General features: G+C 40.8%; 1 protein-coding gene and 1 non-coding gene across 2 annotated transcripts; both read right to left on the bottom strand.

Moving 5' to 3' along the window:
- Positions 1–3,633: 3,633 nt before the first annotated feature.
- On the bottom strand, positions 3,634–16,163 carry LOC130687737 (uncharacterized). Its single transcript, XM_057510920.2, has 12 exons — positions 16,056–16,163; positions 15,886–15,989; positions 5,515–5,977; positions 5,214–5,397; positions 5,004–5,151; positions 4,872–4,932; positions 4,652–4,809; positions 4,400–4,589; positions 4,230–4,331; positions 4,045–4,156; positions 3,896–3,984; positions 3,634–3,824 (listed from the first exon to the last, which is right to left on the bottom strand). The coding sequence occupies exons 3-12, from the start codon at positions 5,906–5,908 to the stop codon at positions 3,715–3,717; spliced, it is 1,548 nt and encodes a 515-aa protein (XP_057366903.1). The 5' UTR covers positions 5,909–5,977; positions 15,886–15,989; positions 16,056–16,163; the 3' UTR covers positions 3,634–3,714.
- Positions 15,634–15,718, bottom strand: Trnah-gug (transfer RNA histidin (anticodon GUG)). The gene is given in 2 exon segments: positions 15,634–15,668; positions 15,682–15,718. It is a non-coding gene; the product is annotated as a tRNA-His (tRNA).
- Positions 16,164–17,308: the final 1,145 nt, after the last annotated feature.

Raw genomic sequence — 17,308 nt, 5'->3', positions numbered from 1 at the left:
CGATCGTGTACGGGTAACGAGTCGATTTGATTGCACCGGGACGCGATTGGATTACTATAGACCCCCTCCCCCCTTCTTCTGTTATCAGATACTAAGCCCAACACACACACACACAAAAAAGAACTAGAGTCAATCGTAGAAATTTGAATAAATCAGCAGCTACAAGACGGTGGGGGATGGAGCGATTGTACCCCACGAAAAGGGAAAATCTTTCGTTTGGTTTGACATCGGTGACATATCCAATCCCGTAACAAACAGATAGACGGGTCTAGTTCTATATACGTGTCCCGCATAGAATTTCAATCCGTCAAAAAAAAAAAAAAAAAGGCAAAGAACAAAAGAAGAGTGTGTGCAGCTTCGTAGAGGCAATCGACTCCGGCGGATCGCCAGAAATGAGAAGCGAGGGGTAAGAAAAATGAATGATTGATCCCCAATATAAGAACACGCATCGTCCTTATTGTGTCATCCCCCCCCCCACATCTTTTTTTTTTTTTTTTTTTTTTTTTTGCTCTTTCACGGCGAATATTGGCCACAAACAAAAGAGAATCACCAAAAGAAAAAAGGGGAAGAACTAGATATATATATATATATATTTTTTTCGTGAAAAAAAAAAACGCAGAAAGAACAATAGAATCGCCGATGGATGAACGCATATCCCCCCCGCCCTTGTTGGCAAAGTTCCTGCGCAACCCCCACCCGTTTCCCTCTATTTTTAATTGCCTCTCTCGACATCAAAAAGATGTGCGAGGAAAGGAGGGTCACATCGGATCGCAAAAATGCGTCTTCTTCTACAGACACACACACAACGCACAATGTCTTTGTGTATATTTATATAGAGATAAAAAGAAGACGAACCCAAGTCTTGATTTATACCTTTTTAGCCCTTTTTTTTCTTCTTCTTTTTCCCCCCTTTTATCTCTCGAACGTTTTATTAGCTCTGATGATTCACCCAGATGATATTACACTTGCATGTAAAGAGAGGGGGAAAAGGGAAAGAATCATAAAGAGTCCGTACTGCTATGCCGTGTAACACAAACGAGCGCAAAAAAGAAACGGCTGGCGCTTTAAAAAATAAGAAAGAGAGAGGCCATCATTCTTAGGTGCGAAGCGTTAAGTCTTTCCCCTTAACGAGACGGAAGAAGCGTCGCGCTCCCCCCCCCCTTTTTTTTTCTTCTATCCTACACCACGCAGCAGATGTTGTACACTACACAAATGGAAGCCATACACCACTAGCTACTATATCCATCGTAAAATAAAATGAGAAAAAAACTGGACCCTACAGTAGAAGGAAGAAAAAGCTAAGAAAAAGAAAGTGCCACAATATAGTCAAACATAAAAATAAAAAAAAAAAAAAAAAAATGCCGGTCGCGGGTGTGAGACGAGAGGGGTCGGAGACTTGTTGAGATTGGACCCTCGGCAACAAGCGAAAAAAAAAATAAAAGTATTAACGAGAGAGAGAGAGAGATGTATCCTCGCGGGATGGGAAGTTGATCCTTCCAAAACAAGAAGAAAAAAGAGGCACAACATGATTCGGAATTGAATTATTCCCAAGCAAAGGATCGAAAAAGATGTGCCCTCTCTATATATGATGTCGTAACGAAAAGACGGCGAGGAAACATCACCACTGAGCTTTGGCACGATCGTGTTAGCAATCAAAGAATATAATGAGGTCGTTGCTAGAGGCCTATAAATAAAAAATGGGATCACCGACAACATTGTCGATCCTCTTCATTCGATTGCTTTAATTTATTCCATTTTTTTTTTCATGTCAATCCTCTTTGATGTACGAGGGGGAAAAAAAAAGGTTAAATCATTCACAAATGACCTAGCGACTCAGGATCAGTAACTAATTAAGCGGCAATTCAACAGAGAATAATCCGGAGGATCAATCAGATTACTCAGCTGGTTCCTTTAAAACACATTGTAAGACGCTGCATCAATCGGTGGACAACACAAAAAGAAAAAGGAAGGGAATGACGTGTGTCACCGAGACGGCCAAGCTCGACGAGTACAATGTGGTATGTCATAGGTGACAATGTTCTTCTTCTTTCTGTACGCACGCACGCACACAAAGACTTTCTTTTTCGGACATGGATGCCAAAGGGAGACGGATGAGAACGCCAACGTTGTGATTGGTCCACAAGAAAAAGTCGACACAATACACACACACGCACAAATAAAAAAGAACAGGAGGATATGGTGAATATAAAAAAAAAACAGGGTGGAAGAAGGGGAGTGACACGCTCTACCCTCCCAGTCCGCATTTGAGCCCACCCCCTTTACCACCCTACTCCTAGCGACGCCAGCTGCATCATCCCCTTGGCTGCTGTAGCCACTCCGACGTCCGTGTTCTCCCCCCTAGTCCAGCACAGACTACTTGATGCTGCCGTAGGATCGCCAACCAGCACAGTCGGTCACGCAACGCAGATGTGTCAACACGTGCTGTACAAACAGAGTAGTGTCTCTCAAAGTGTGTGTGTGTGTGTTTTGTGTTCGCCACGTTCAGAGAGAGTTCCCCACGCAACATTTGACGAACGATATTCGAAATAACGCGGAATAAATTAAAGCAAAGGCAGAATGGTCCTACCTTTTTTCAGCCTGTGCGGAGCGATCCCGTTCGATCCCGTCACGGACTACGATCCGGCAGGACAAAGTGTCAACAACAGGGTGCTCGTGTGCTGCCACTGCCACGTGATCGAGTCGCTGGCCTTGCTGGACGATCCTTCCGACGAGTCGTATCCGTTCCAGAGTCATCCGGTTGACAGCCTTCCGGATGTGGTGCCTCGGCAAAGTGACAAACTTGGCCATCGTCTGTCGGCGGCGAGTGACGAGGAAGAACCAGACTCTCCTTCAGTCAAAGACATGCGGCAATTCCGGATGCCGGATGAAGACAAAAGTGCGGCAGACAACTGGAAACAAGTCGGCCACGATCTTCGACGAATAGCTGATCAGTTTGAAATATCACGGCGGCCGGCAAGAGCCGCCTGCCGAAATTTCTCATCATCATCCAGCACTGCTAGCTCGTGGATACAAACTTGCATCTTACACGGTTTGATCGCCTACGCCGGTTGGAGGATCCAGCGATGGATATCTAGTTAAAAAAAAAAAAAAATAAAATAAATAAATAAAGGAAGGAAAGGGAATTGTTTTATTACATCTCATCCTACCCAACTCGAAATGTCTTTCAACATTTTCTTTCTCCTTTTTGTAATTTCATTTTACTTGTAGAGTATGTAGACTCTGTAAAAAGAAAGAAAACATGGAAATTAATATGCTTTTGTAAGAATTTGTGAAATTGTTTTTTTTGCTATCAATTGCGGCTCAATGTTGATTTGCCAAATACTTTCTTTTTTTTTTTTTTTTTAGCTAGTCTTGTCCTTTTCTTTTTTTTCTTGGGGCTACAATTTTACTTCTTTCTTCTATCGACCAACAAAATAGTTCGATGCAAATAATTAATGATGCAAAAAAATGAATGAAAAAAGATTATTTCATGTGCCCATAATGAAATATCACTTCTGGATATGCTACCCGCCAGTCTTTCTATCACAACCTGTATATTAAATGTATTGATTAATTGTCTGATGACGAACGCCATTATTGTAATCTAATGATCTGATAGTATCTACGGTGAAATCTTTCTCTTTTTTTCCAGACATTATTTGAAATTTTTTGTCCAATAAACTATTTCGTTCCATTCAATTTCATTTTCCTTCTTCATTTGAATGTCTTGGTTCGGCAACAGCAGCTGAAGCAGAACACAATCAGTTCAATCAGCGTCACCATACTGGCACCGAGAAAAAGGCCCAAATTGCCACCCAAAATGCCTTGCAAAAATAGCAAAAAAAAAAAATTAACTCATTTTCAAATTGTTTAATAAAAAAAAAAAATGTCTCACCAAGGCCTTGGTTGATAGTTGGGTAATGATTGACCAACAAATTTTGGGTGAAGGTCGGGTAGAAGAAATTTAGCGCAGCTAATTGATTGCTTGTTACACAAATTGAAATTATTATTTATCCTTTGAGGCTAATATGGTAGCGGATTTACCTTTGATTAGGCGATATGGTCCAGTTGCCGAATCGGAAATTAGCCGCCCATTGCAAATCGGCGTAGCTGGCAGAAACATCATATTTTTCTCTCCAGCACTCGGTAACGCAATCTTTTTTTTTTTTTTTTCAAGAAACGATTCACAAATAATAAAGATCACGATGAAACCAACAACAAGTTGTTACCCTTAGCGGCTCCAAACATCGGATCAGTCAATTCTCCGAAAGCGCTAAAAAACCGGAGCGCGAGGTTTAACATTTGCTGTGGGCGGCATGGCGGCAGATTACCTGAAAAAGATGGGCTTAATCATGAAACCATGATAGAATAATCCTTAAAAATAAAAAAAAATAAAAACCTTTGTAGGGCAGTGTTATAATATAGCAATTGATGATTTCAGTAATGCGCTTTTGACGTGCAGCATAAACGCAATTGTCTAGCGTGTAATTTTTAAACGCCGGCACCAAATGTAGGAAAGTGTTTTGCCCGTCTCGAGTGGCGCACAATTTTCTAGATACGACCGAGTGCATAATTTCCTCATCGTTGATCTGCAAATATGGAACAATATTTATAAGGTTTAAAAGTGTTTTTAGAAGATTTAATTCTTAACGGTTGTTCTGGAAATGGCTACGGAAGTCCATAGTCCGATGCGAGTGTAATGACGCTCCCTGAGCAAGGCCACCATGGGATCCGTCCACTTGTCGGTGACTGAAAATGTCACTCCTTTCTGATTAGCCATAATCGGATTGATGATGGAATTATCCAATGCTAATCGAATGAACAACATTACATCAATAGCCCATTACAAACCAACTGGAATAAAATCATACCGCGCGTAACTCGCAAGTCCTTAACGAGTACAACCAAACCGAATCCCAATGTAGGTATGCGCTGCGGCGAAAACAACGTTATTTTAAAAAAAAAAAATGAATAATAAAAACTGAAAGTTAAATATTTCATACCTGGATAATAGGTGGAGCGGAGAACGTAGTGACGCAAGCGCCAGTCGGTGAGACGAAACTACCCAACGGGAAAAATTTAGCGCAGCATTCGAAACCGTCGACGTGAACGGCTGGCGACAAGATGCAACCGGCGATGATATCTTCGCATCTTAATTTAATTAGAATTAACTTTTTTTTTTTCATCAAAATTTTAAAAATTGGTGTTTTTACTTGAGTAAAGCTAGTCGGAGAATTTCTGCGACATCTTCGATGCCTTTTTCGTTGAGTATTTCATTAAATTTGGTCTCCAATTGGCGTTGTCTTTCAACATCCCGGACGAGCGAAGGTGACACGACAAAGAGCGACGTCATCAGCGTCAAGTAGGAGATCATCTCAGCTTCAACGAATCCCATTTCTACGTTTATAAAATACGAAAAAAAACAAAAAAAAAAACAAAAAAAAAAAAAAAAAAAAAAAAAAACAATTTAATTCTGTTCTCCCATCAATTGAATTGAATTTAAAAAATATTAACCTTTGAGAATGGTCAAGTTAAAAGTGTTGGAAGTGCAAATGTGGTATCGGGGATGCTCGATGCGATTATCTCGTTCCGTCTGCAACATCATTTCGCTATGTCCCGTAAAGGACATAAACGACGAGGCCGAAAAGTAAGTGGAGGTGGCCGTCAGGACGATGCCGACGACCAACGTGATCCTCCACACGATTTTGGCAGGCACCGGTTGCGATTGATCGGCCAAGTGAATCACGGCAGCGCAAGTCGATCGTCCAGCAAACTTCGTCCAATCGCAATTCTCCTCTTCTTCTTTCTCCGACGTCTCAAATATGTTCGATTTGGTATTAGCCATCGTCCAAACAATGCGCCGAGGATTGCCTACTGCTCTCTTCTTCCACATAGTTAAGACTGTCATCCACCTGGGGCATGGATACCAAACGGATTGACATTTCTCTTGCGGCTAGCCGTCCAATTATCGTAGTGCCTATAAATAGACAAAAAGAAAAGGGTTGGTGGTATTAATGTATCCCCTCATTCATCACTTAACCCATTAGAGCATAGTGCCCCCGTGGAAAAAGAAAAGGGGGTAGTGCGTCTTTTTGTTATTGTCCGGCTGCCGGGCAACAATAGTATGGACCGTGCAATTGCATTAAAAGCCGCAATGTATTGTACCTTTTATTTATTTTTTTTTTCTTCTCTGCTGACCTCTTCTTGCAAGAAAAATGAATTTCATAATAAATTGTTTGGTCCAACAATTTTATTATGACGCGCCTACTTCAGCAGTTTTACATTCGAATATGAAATAGAAACATCAGCGAAAAATGTCCTTCATGACTTGCTTATTTCAGCTTAAGTGATTGCAAACGACACCACGCAATATTTTAAAACTGAGTAATTGAACCTTTTGCATGCATCTTTATCGCGGCCAATAAATCATTAAAGATCGAATTTGCATTATGTACGTGATAGTATTAAAAAACAAAAATGCGATCATATGTTTGTTTGTTTTTTTCGCAAAGTTATTTAGTTTAGACATCAACAATAGCCGGAAAAATGGTGAACAATTCGGACCGGATGACCGCGGCTTTTTGTCGTCATCCATCCCTCCTCCCCCCCCCCCCCCTCTTCTTTTCGAGTTGGAGGAAATGCGGGGGATTGATACCTTCGATAGTGCATGAAACATACTGTTGCTGGTGTATAGCAGCCTCGCTATACAACAATAACACAAACGGGAAGTCTACTCTATCCGCCCAATGGCTCGATGATTGATTCGTTAATTGCATTTTGAAAGAAGAAGAAGAAGAAGGGAACCAAACAAAAAAGAAAGGGATCGACTTAGAGATTGGGAGCGTTGACGGACAACGTGCGCTCTGTTTGAGCGATGACGTTCACTTGAGCAGAAAACACGATCGAATATGAAAAAAAAAAAAAATAAAATACAAGGGGAATAGAAAAGGACGCCATCTAGTAAATAACTAGGCGAGATTTTTGTGTGTGTGTGTGTGTGTGTCGCTGCTGGACGTGCGTGTACCGAAAAGAGGGGGGAGAACAGAGTGGTCATGATGGAATAGGGCCGAGAGAGTAAATACAAACAAACACTCGTTTATATGCCTACAATCCATGTCGTGTCCGACGATGATGATCGGATTTTTTTTTTTTTTTGATGCAACAAAAAAAAAAAAAAAAAAAAAAAAAACTGGACCGTTTTCCATCTTTTTGTTTGGGGCATCATCGATTTTCGAATCGTCAACGCCGTTCGAGCGATGGCCAAAGACGCACACACACACAAAAAAAAATCGGATTGTCGCAATGAGCACAGGTCACGTGCCTGTGACGGCGTGCAGAGAGCCCGCACTACTTTTCTATAGGAATAAAGTGGGAGGAGGTAGGCGGAATATATGATGATTTATAAAGACATAAATCACATGGAAAATCTAAAAATAGCTAAACAAATCAGAAAATACATACAAAATAAAAAAAAAAAAAAAAAAAAAAAAAAAGCGAAGAGAAATATTTTCTATATCAACACAATCACCAGATGAAAATACGATCTCGAACATCCCCTCCCCCCTGCTCCTAGCAAAAGCGGAAATCGAGAGCCAATCATCCATCACGACGCCATCCACCCAACCATCCAAAACACTTCTTCTTCTATACACACACACACACACACACACACAACAATCTTTTCAAACATCGAAACTTCTATTCACCTATTTGATATAACCAAACAATAACATTGAAACCTAACTAAAAACGGGTGTATATGTGTTTGCGGGCAACAAGAAGTTGATGATTGTTGCGTTTACAACGGCAGCCGACCGTGATCTCTTTCGACGACTCTCTAACTTGCATCGAAATAAAAACCTTTGCTGCATCACGTGACGCAACAGGGGGGGGGGGGGGGGGGACTTGATCATCTTCCCTTGATTTATGATGTTGGTCCATTCGCTTTCATTTGCGGACAATGTCGGAGAGATATCTGTGTGTATTAATGATATATGTCCAGTCTATTAAACGACCCCATGAAAAATGTGGGATCGCAGCCAAACATGGCCGCAGTCCGTTAAAAGAAAAAAAAAGTTCATTTCAAAAATCGGATAAATGTGGGGACCTACAAGAATTGATGGCATTAAAATCTATTGTCATTCCGAGTCAAACGACAAGTGAATATCAGTTCCACTTAGGTGGACAAGAGGCCGTCCCAAAAATAAAAGCATAGAGAGGGGAAAATAGAAAAAGCCGTCGGGGGAGGAAAGAAAGAAAGAAAGAAAGAAAAGAAAAAGCTAATCTGACAGGGTTCGAATGTGTTCATACTCGATGCTGTCGTTTCACCAAACTCGCTGTGTGTTGAGCGCATTAGATTGCCTTACACGGACAAGTGCAGCCTGTCGACGATCTCAAATCGCAAGAGCGTCGACCCATACAGCGAACGGACAGAAGGGGAAAAAGGATGTGAGCAAAGACATGTGACAGGCAGCTCTGACGACAGCTTGGGTCTATGTCACTGGACATGGTCCATCGACGGGAACCTTTTTTTCCATAAAAAAAAAAAAAAGAGGGGAACTTCATTCCGGATTAGACTTTTTTTTTTCACTTCCCCTTTTTTTTCCTATCCTCTTTTAGCTTCTTCCGTACCGGAATATTACGCTGGATAGACGTAACGCAAAAAGAAAAAAAAAAAGAAATGGACATTCACAACACGAGAAGTAGAAAAGAAAAAAAAAAATGATATTAAATAACTGAGAAGATTGGCTTATTCCGATCGGGCGTACGGTCGAGACGGAAGTTCATTCGTATACATATAGATGCAGACACGCCCCATACTCTCTCGATGATATCGAGACAAAAATACGAAACGAACGAAAATAAGAACAAGAATAATAATAAAAAAAAAAAAAAAAAAAAAGCGTGGACGAGTCATTTTTGGTAGGACCCCGCACCATTTTTATGGAGTTGTACACGTCCACACGACCAATAATAATACGTGTAAAGTTCCAGTCGAACGCTACTAGACAAAAGGCGCTAAAGGATCCGGATGACATTTACACAGAGCACAAAAGAACAAACAAAAATAAAAAAAAGAAGGGCCTATTGAGACGTGGGCCGTGTGCGAGAAATGGGGAAAGATATTTGTTCCAGGATTTTTGCTGGCAATGTGTCCGGTCGGTTATGAACACGGCTCATATACGTACATACTTAGGGGTTTGGAGACGTAACGTTCATCGTGCACGCTGTCAGCCAAGAGGCAATTTCATTGCGTTATGTCTCCTCATTTTTTTGGGGGGGGCTACGATCAAATAGAAACAAACAAAATGTTGGGAGAAAAAAAAAAAAAAAAAAAGATGTTTGTATCAATAGAAAATGAGATCGACTTAAGGGAGTTTGATCTCATGTGATCACGGTCCCAGCTTCCCTGAACTTGAAAGGTAAAAAAAAAAAAATGTGTCCATTTTGTAAGCCGCCCTTACGTAAAAAGGCTTCCCTCTTTGTTATTATTTGAGTGTAGTTAAATAGTAATGGACGAAAAAGCTTTTTTCAAACCTTAAAAGTCGGCTAAACGAGTTTCAGTTACCATAAACATTTCTACAAGCCACGCATTTCAAAAAAAAAAAAAAAAAAAAAAAAAGGGAAAAATCAGTCAAAATAAAAAAAAAAAAAATACGTTTTGCAGTTGAATTGAATTCCAGAACGGAAGTTCTGTCGTTCCAGACCTTTTTTTCGTCAACGAAAAAAAAAGCAATTGGATTTGACGTTATTGAAGAGGAAGATCCGCTAATAGATTTTTACTTCTCTCTTCCTCTTCATCTACATCTTTGCATAATAAAACACACCCCCCCCCCTTTTTTTTTCTTTGCTAAACGCTCCTTATACGAATGAAACTTATTATTCCGGATGTTTGTTTCCAGTCTCTCCCTCCTTGTTCAACTTTCGATTTTCACTAGCGTAGATTACAAAAAAATAAAAAGAGGCACATCGAGCTTACGGGTGTCAAAGAGAATCTCTTTCCTCGATGCGTCAAAGAGCCACGCGTCACCACAGAAGAGAAGCAACAGACGACAAAGTGGATAAGAGCATCGGTGCTCCCTCCCCCCTCTCATCGTCTTATGTCGGAAACAAACACAGACACACACAAAAAAAAAAAAAATCGTGCCCGAGTAAGAAGAGACGCTTTGAATGACAGGAGCGGAGAGGGGAGGATGCGGCGAATCTTATTTCTCCCTCTATTCTTATGCCTCCACCTACCCTTCGATGTGTACAATGTCTGTGGGATGTGTGTGTGTGTGTGTGTGTGCTTGTACGAAACGAGAAATTGAAGGCAAACTGTCGCAACTTTCTCATCTGACAGATGATTAATGAATTGTGAACGCTTCCCTTTTCCTATCGTCGGATTACGTATTCCGCCGCAGCAACATGATGCCGATGCTAAACCAGCCTCTCTTTTTTATTTTTTGTTGTTTGGAGAAAGAAAGAAAAAAAAAAACGGGGGTCTTGTTATGCAACCAAATAACCTGCCATCAATTCCCAACAATAAAAGGGAGGGATGAAACTGCTAGAATTGAAATAAACACAGCGTCACTGCAAAATGGTTCTTCTTCCAACAGATGCTCTGATCTGCTAGCCCTCCCCCCCCCCCTCCCCATAAGGGGTAGGTGTGACACAACAAACCCACTGGAGGACATGGATTTTATGGCGATAGAATTACAGTTTTTTTGTTCAGGACAGCAAGTTCTTTACACAAAGTGGATTACTAGATCTTTCACACCTCTGATTCGTTTGTTATCAAACTTAAACGATGTAGAGCTATAAAGGCGAAATAGGTAAGCGTGTCAATAGATGTGAAATGTCGAGATCGTCAAGGGCACCTGGGAAAAACTTGATGTCTTCCGATGGATCATTAAATTCAAGGCGATAAAAAAAAAAAAAAAAAAAAAAAAGAATTTTTTGAAATAGACAATAAACTTCTTTTGAGAGGGCACAGATGTCTCCGTGGGAAGTCTATAGAAGGTCCTTACGATCTAACAGCACACTGTACATCAAACCGTAAAAAAACATAAAAAGATATTCCGAATTTCAAACGACGAAGACGAACTGCCCCGCTATCTCTCGCAACGTTCCATTAAGTTGCATAAATAGATTCCATAAATATCGACAGGCTATAAAATTCGTTTGACTGCCCTGTTTACGTTATCAACATTGTCCACATCCCTTACGCTATTTGTAAAAAGTTCACTCTTCTTTTTTTTTTTTTTTTTTTTTTTTTAACTGAAATAAAAATAAAAGAAGAAAGGGCCTTCCATTTTCAGAAATGGTGGCCGATTTTCTTTACGATTTCAAGCGCGGCAAAGTTTGAACGCGCTCAAAAGTTGCGGCGCTCGATTCAAAAACAGAGACATTGAAAACGACCGAGTCCCTCCTGAATTTTTCCACAGTGTCTATAAACACTTGGTCCTTAACATGCATAGCGTCACCATCTCCCCCTCCCCCCGCCTTATTATTATCATTTTTTTTTTTTTTCAAAAGTCTTAGTTGATGGTGACTTTGATGGTGGTCGTCCAAATCGATGCTACCCAACACTAGTAGACCATATACACTGGACTGGGCGCTATGGGCAATCGCTCCCTCCCCTATTGTCGCTAGATACGCTCAGCAGAAGCCATAACGCTCGACTTTTTGACGACCGGGTAGTAAACATATACAGACACAGACACACACACAGAGACATACATTGAGGGAACGATGATGATTGCTCCTCGTCGCGGCAGCCAGAAAGCTGCCGCCGCTCGACGTCGTCACCGTCGTTATAGTACCTACTATAGAAGCCCCTCCCTTCCTACCCCCGGCACATCGAAGATGGAGGGGGTATAGCATCGCCACCCTGCTCTTTCCGTGTATATGTTTATGATATCAACATTGAGAGAGAGAGAGAGAGAGAGAGAGAGAGAAAAGAGACTATGATTCAATCAACTTTTTTTTTTCTTCTTTGAACATTCGGTAAAGCGGCGGACGGTCGGACCCAATATGGAGCGTCTTTCTTATTTTTATTTTTTTTTATTATTTTTGCCTTCCTTCTTCTTCCTGGTTTTTATCTAGACATTGCGCGGTTTATTATTATGCTTTATCAATAACCATTTTTATATTATAGACATGCAGCACATCCGCCGCCTTCCCTTTTTGTTGCGTCTACATGTCCTACGTGATGCCTCATAGAGAGTGCCCCATTTTGATGTATTCATGCGCAAAGGACATCAAAACCCGCGCGATATGACATTAAATCCTATACGATATCTGTTTCTGATGCATCGCATTTATAGTCACCCAACCGCCGTAACAAGTTATGTTTTTTCCTTGTTTTTTTTTTTTTACGACACTAAGATTATATGGCGAAGCGAGACTTGTATCGCATTTCGAATCGAGAGTCCATTAGGGAGTTCGTTAACAGAAACGCGTCAGCAATTACGTCCTTTAATAATTCATCATCATAACATCAAATCAAATTTCACCTAATTGACACGTAAAAACAAAAAAAAAAAATGTAACCCCCCCCCCCCTCCCAAACGAAGCCCTTACGTTTTAATTGAATCGAGAAAAAAGCTGTTGGGATGTCGAGTTATTATATCACGTCGAAACGAAGAGGCAGATCCTTTCGACGCACATAAACGGTGGCCGACCCACTACGTAAGCGACTTTACGTTGCGCCCTTTTTCTTTTTTTTCGGGGGGTCTCATTCCAGTCGATTAAATCCCTACTCCTCCTCCTCCCTTTCAAGAGTTTTTGATGTATAAACCTTGCCGGGCATAGACAGTACAAGAAAACCAGATAACATAGTGCCCTCCTTCTATCGTAAGCTATAAGGATTTTTTCTTTTTCCCCTATTCGTCTTAGTTTCAGTTTTGTGCGTACGAGTTTTTACGACTGGCGGCGCTATCTATCTTAACGTATGGAGAGAGTTTCGGGTGCGCGCACGGTAGACGTCTAATAATATATGAGCTTCGGTTTTGCCATCTCAACCAACGAAAAATCTTACGACTGGACTACGAAAAGGAACCTGCCCTCCCCCTCGAATGATAGGGATCAAGCGAACATATAGATATAGCCTAACCAACCCGCCCCGGTCCCCCATTCTCGGACTATGAAATAGATCTCTCGGTGTATTTTTCATCCCTTGATTATTGGCAAAACTGTTTAGTGCTGTAATTAAAACAAGTCGAGCTGAAATGGTAATATCTAACAGTCGACTGTTGATATTTCCATTGCGGTAAAAAAAAAAAAGAAAAGGTCTGTAACGTTGTGCGTAGATTATGAGTTTTGTGGACCTTTCCCTGTTAGTTTTATGATCGCTTCTTAACGATCCTTGGCGCTCATCCCGGAAGACATAATTAACTTTGCTCGATTGTGACTCGGCTAGTTTCTCTCTCTTTTTTTTTTAATTAATTCAGCAAAAGAAAAAAGGAGATGGAACAGAGAAATTCGGAGTGACAAAAAAACGGAAGTCGGGATGCAAACTTCCGGCCGGAATAAATAATAACAATCCATCTCTGCATGTCACTAGACGAGTACAAGCGTCTAGATCATATCGAGATTAACATTACAAAAGGGTTACGGCAACAAACAAAAAGAAAAGGAGGGAAGGGGGGAAGGAGGAGGGTGTCGATTCTACCCCCTTGGCAAAAAAGGTCCTCCAGCGATGAGGGCCAGCGTAAAGAGTCGGGCAAACAAAAGAAGCTCGCCGGACCATTATTGGTTCAATACACCCACTGCCTTTTCTATCTACTCTATACATTCGTTTCGATACACCCGAATTGTGGCGACACGCTTTTCGGTAATGGTCAAACCGCCTTTTTTTTGTGTGTGTGTTTACTTTTTTATACTATCCCTCCCCCCCCCCTTTTTGGTGCACGTCGAACGGGAAAAAAAAAGGAGAATTTGAATGAGTGTGGTGGACAACAAGGCTCCTATTCTTTTGTGATGACGATCCCTTTTCCGCTTTTCGGGTCCCCAATCTGACCGCCGAGCGGCCGCTTGATTTGAATAATATGATCACTAACCCTTCGACGCTATGCGGGACCCAAGTGGCCGACTGTAGATCGGCCACTTGATCGAATTGCATCATTTATCACCTGACAGTTATATTAGCTTCGGCCGCATACATTTGGTTTCCCAAAAAAGAGAGGAGGGAACGATTTGAATTACGGGGGAAAGGAAAAAAAAAATCGAGGCAGTTGATTTTATTCATTCAAATTGAATGACGATCAAAATTAAGTGCCCGTAAAAAACGCAAACTGAGAATCAAAACTCATCAAAAGAAACCTGATCTTTAGATTTTCAAAAAAAAAAAAAGGGAAGACGATCGCAAACAATAAAAGAGTGTGTAATGAAGGTGAAATTCAATCCATGAAAGATCAAAGGACTAAACAAATAAAAACGAAAATATGCCTGAAACGATTCCATATGAGATATAAAAGGAGATGTCATGAAAAAAGACTTTTAGTAGTAAGCTTTCATGGCTAGCTTCTTTTTTTTTTTTTTTTTTTTCAAAAACAGGAGAACGTACAGCGCGTGTCACGCTAGAGTGAACATTTGCATGGCAAACGTGCAACAGAGACAAGACTACAGAAAATGTCAGGGTATTTTTTGAAATGGCGGTGCCCTTCCCTTTTTCTTGAATGTTTATCCGCCACGACGCTCCCTTTTTTTTTCAGCTGTTATTTGCCCCCGACGATACCGTCAAACTGTTATGTGTACTATGTCTCATCCGTACACTTTCATTCCCCTCTCTTATGTATCGTCGATGAAGCTACTCGCCAGGGGAATTTCAACCTGCTCTATTCTGTGTGCCTTGGCGGACTCGAAACTGTCAGATGTTGAACGCCATCCCGGTGATTACCGCACACTCCCCCCCCTTCCCCTCCTCCCCATCCCCCCTTTTTCCACCCCTCTTCCCCTTTTCTTCTTGCCTACGCCATTGCTGTTTGCATTCGTCGGGATTATTCCTTGTTATATACACACCCTTGCTCTAGCTCTAGCTTGTTTGTCAAAGACTGTCACAGAGAGACTATGTCAGTCGGAGTTCTCTCTCTGTTTTCCATTAGCTCGTTACTTTGATCAAATATTACAGTCGACATGGTCGATTGATATCAACCCAATCTCTCTGTTTCTATCTGCGTACCTTCCAATATGGTCCACAACTTAACGCAGACATGGGGAGGGGATGTTGTTGTTTTCCATCGTACAAAGTCGCAGATGGCGACGTACGTGAGCTACACCGAACAACAAGCAATACAAAACTTTTTCGTGTCAATTTGCATTTTATGCTAATGTTATTGAAGCATTTCGGATGCTGCCATACAAAATGTAGAAAGCTTAATCGCTGTTTTGATCTTGGAATGAAAGAGGGACAACATCTTGCGACAGACATGCAACGTCAACAATTTTATAACTCTGTTATTGCCCGTCCTGTTTTTGCGCCATCTTTTATCTAAGGATATAAGATTTTTTTTTACCCATTTTGCCACAACTGTTGAAAGAATTACACCCATTTCCCGGCGATTCCTGATGGACCCTCCCGAAGAAAATTCTATTTGAAGGTTGTCCTAAACGATTAGGACGCCCTGATGTCTGTTGGCAACAAGAATGAATTGCCGTGACCAGGATTCGAACCTGGGTTACTACGGAATTATCGTTTTTCCACAACGTAGGGTCCTAACCACTAGACGATCACGGCATATGTACAAACTGACAGCATTTCCAAACAAAGAACGTGGAAGAAAAAAATTTAAACACCGCGCACAACCTAACCTGCTTTTTACAAAAAGATCTACCTAACGGCCGAAAGAAATAAAAACCTATCTTTCCTATGTCAAATCTAAAAATATTTCTGATTTTTCCTACCTTTCAATGTAATGGGCCTTATAGAGCTACTGTTGCACTGGAACGAAGACGCTACACCCCATAGCATCAAAGAAGTATCGATAGCGAAGTATATCACCAGCATCCTAGAGAAGAAAAAACTGCAGTTAGTCTTGCCACTTTTAGTAGATTAGAATAAGTTAATCATTTACCTGAAACAGCTTTCCGTGTTGATAAACGGTACACACATGTTTCTCCAGTTGTGAATGTCCTTACAAAGCTGAATTGTAAACTGCCTGCTTTTGGAAACATGGATGTTCCTAAAATTAGTAGATGGATTTTAGTTAGAAAATCCCAAGCACATATCAAACTTATTGCACAACATAGTAGTGACTTCAGAAAGCATCTGGCAATAAAGCTAGACATGTGGTGCCACTTTGCTCACGACTACAGTGAGACTGTACGCCGATTTAGTTTACATTAATTTTTACGTTTGCTTGCCAACCCCACGGAAAACTACCAAGCCAGTTGTTCAAAAAACACTTTGTTGGGTTTCACGGTACGTTCTTGACTACTGAAAGAATTCTTTCCCCAAGTTATTTGCGACTTCGGTTTCTCGATTGCATAGAGCTGAAGGCAATATTACGATCAGCACAACGGCAACTACGAAATTCCTTGACACTTTGCAAAACTAAAAAAAACAATTTCAAATAAAAGTGACAATAATACATTGTTTTAGGCACAAGTGTGACTGACGGGCAACAAGATGTGAAACTGAGCTGCTAATTTCAAAGCAACCTAAAGTCTTTGTTGATACGTGGCCTGTCCTCTTGAAAGTTCACGAACTCTTATGCAATTCTGCCTGGATTTCCATATACCTCAATTACAGGCATGGTGCCCAAATACGAACATGGGAAAGGATCACTTATGCCTTGCCTAACTAAATGAATAAATACAGTTCAAGAAAGTAGCCAAATTATTGTCAATGATGGGTAAATGCTTCATACCATTCCCCATCACACAAAATGGGAGGAAAGACTGGCAAATACAAGTATTTCACATTAAATTCTCTCCACTTCCACTGAAACTCGTTAAGGTAAGAGTTTAGCAGTCGAATAGGCCACAAGTTAAATAAATCTAACTGAATTCAATATTATACTTACAAAATTTTGAAGTCCAGGACAAAAGAAGGGTAGAAACATCTCCTTACACGTTGCACACTTACTGATTTCTGCGAACGTTCAAGCAAGACCACGTTTGAGAAGGCGCGAAGATTCCGGAAACGGTTAAAACAAAAGACGTTCGCGAAAAATTTTCTGCCACCTATTGGAGTTTCGCCCAATCAATACTGAAACAATAAAAATCAAAACAAATTAGACGTTTCTTTTTGGTTATCGTTTAAAGTACGTAGTACTTTAATAATTAGTACTTTTTTCATGTACTAATTTTAAAATAAATTTACAAA

This window comes from Daphnia carinata, chromosome 4 (genome assembly GCF_022539665.2).
Source record: "Daphnia carinata strain CSIRO-1 chromosome 4, CSIRO_AGI_Dcar_HiC_V3, whole genome shotgun sequence".
Lineage (NCBI taxonomy): Eukaryota > Metazoa > Arthropoda > Branchiopoda > Diplostraca > Daphniidae > Daphnia > Daphnia carinata.
Note: the sequence above shows the minus strand (reverse complement) of the source record. Positions and strands in the feature narration are given on the sequence as shown.

Coding starts and splice junctions, on each gene's coding strand:
- LOC130687737 (XM_057510920.2), bottom strand. CDS start 5,908: ATGACAGTCTTAACTATGTGGAAGAAGAGAGCAGTAGGCAATCCTCGG. Junction 4,933..5,003: donor CCGCTCCACCTATTATCCAG/GTATGAAATATT, acceptor TTTTCGCCGCAG/CGCATACCTACATTGGGATT. Junction 4,810..4,871: donor GGACTTGCGAGTTACGCGCG/GTATGATTTTAT, acceptor TCATTCGATTAG/CATTGGATAATTCCATCATC.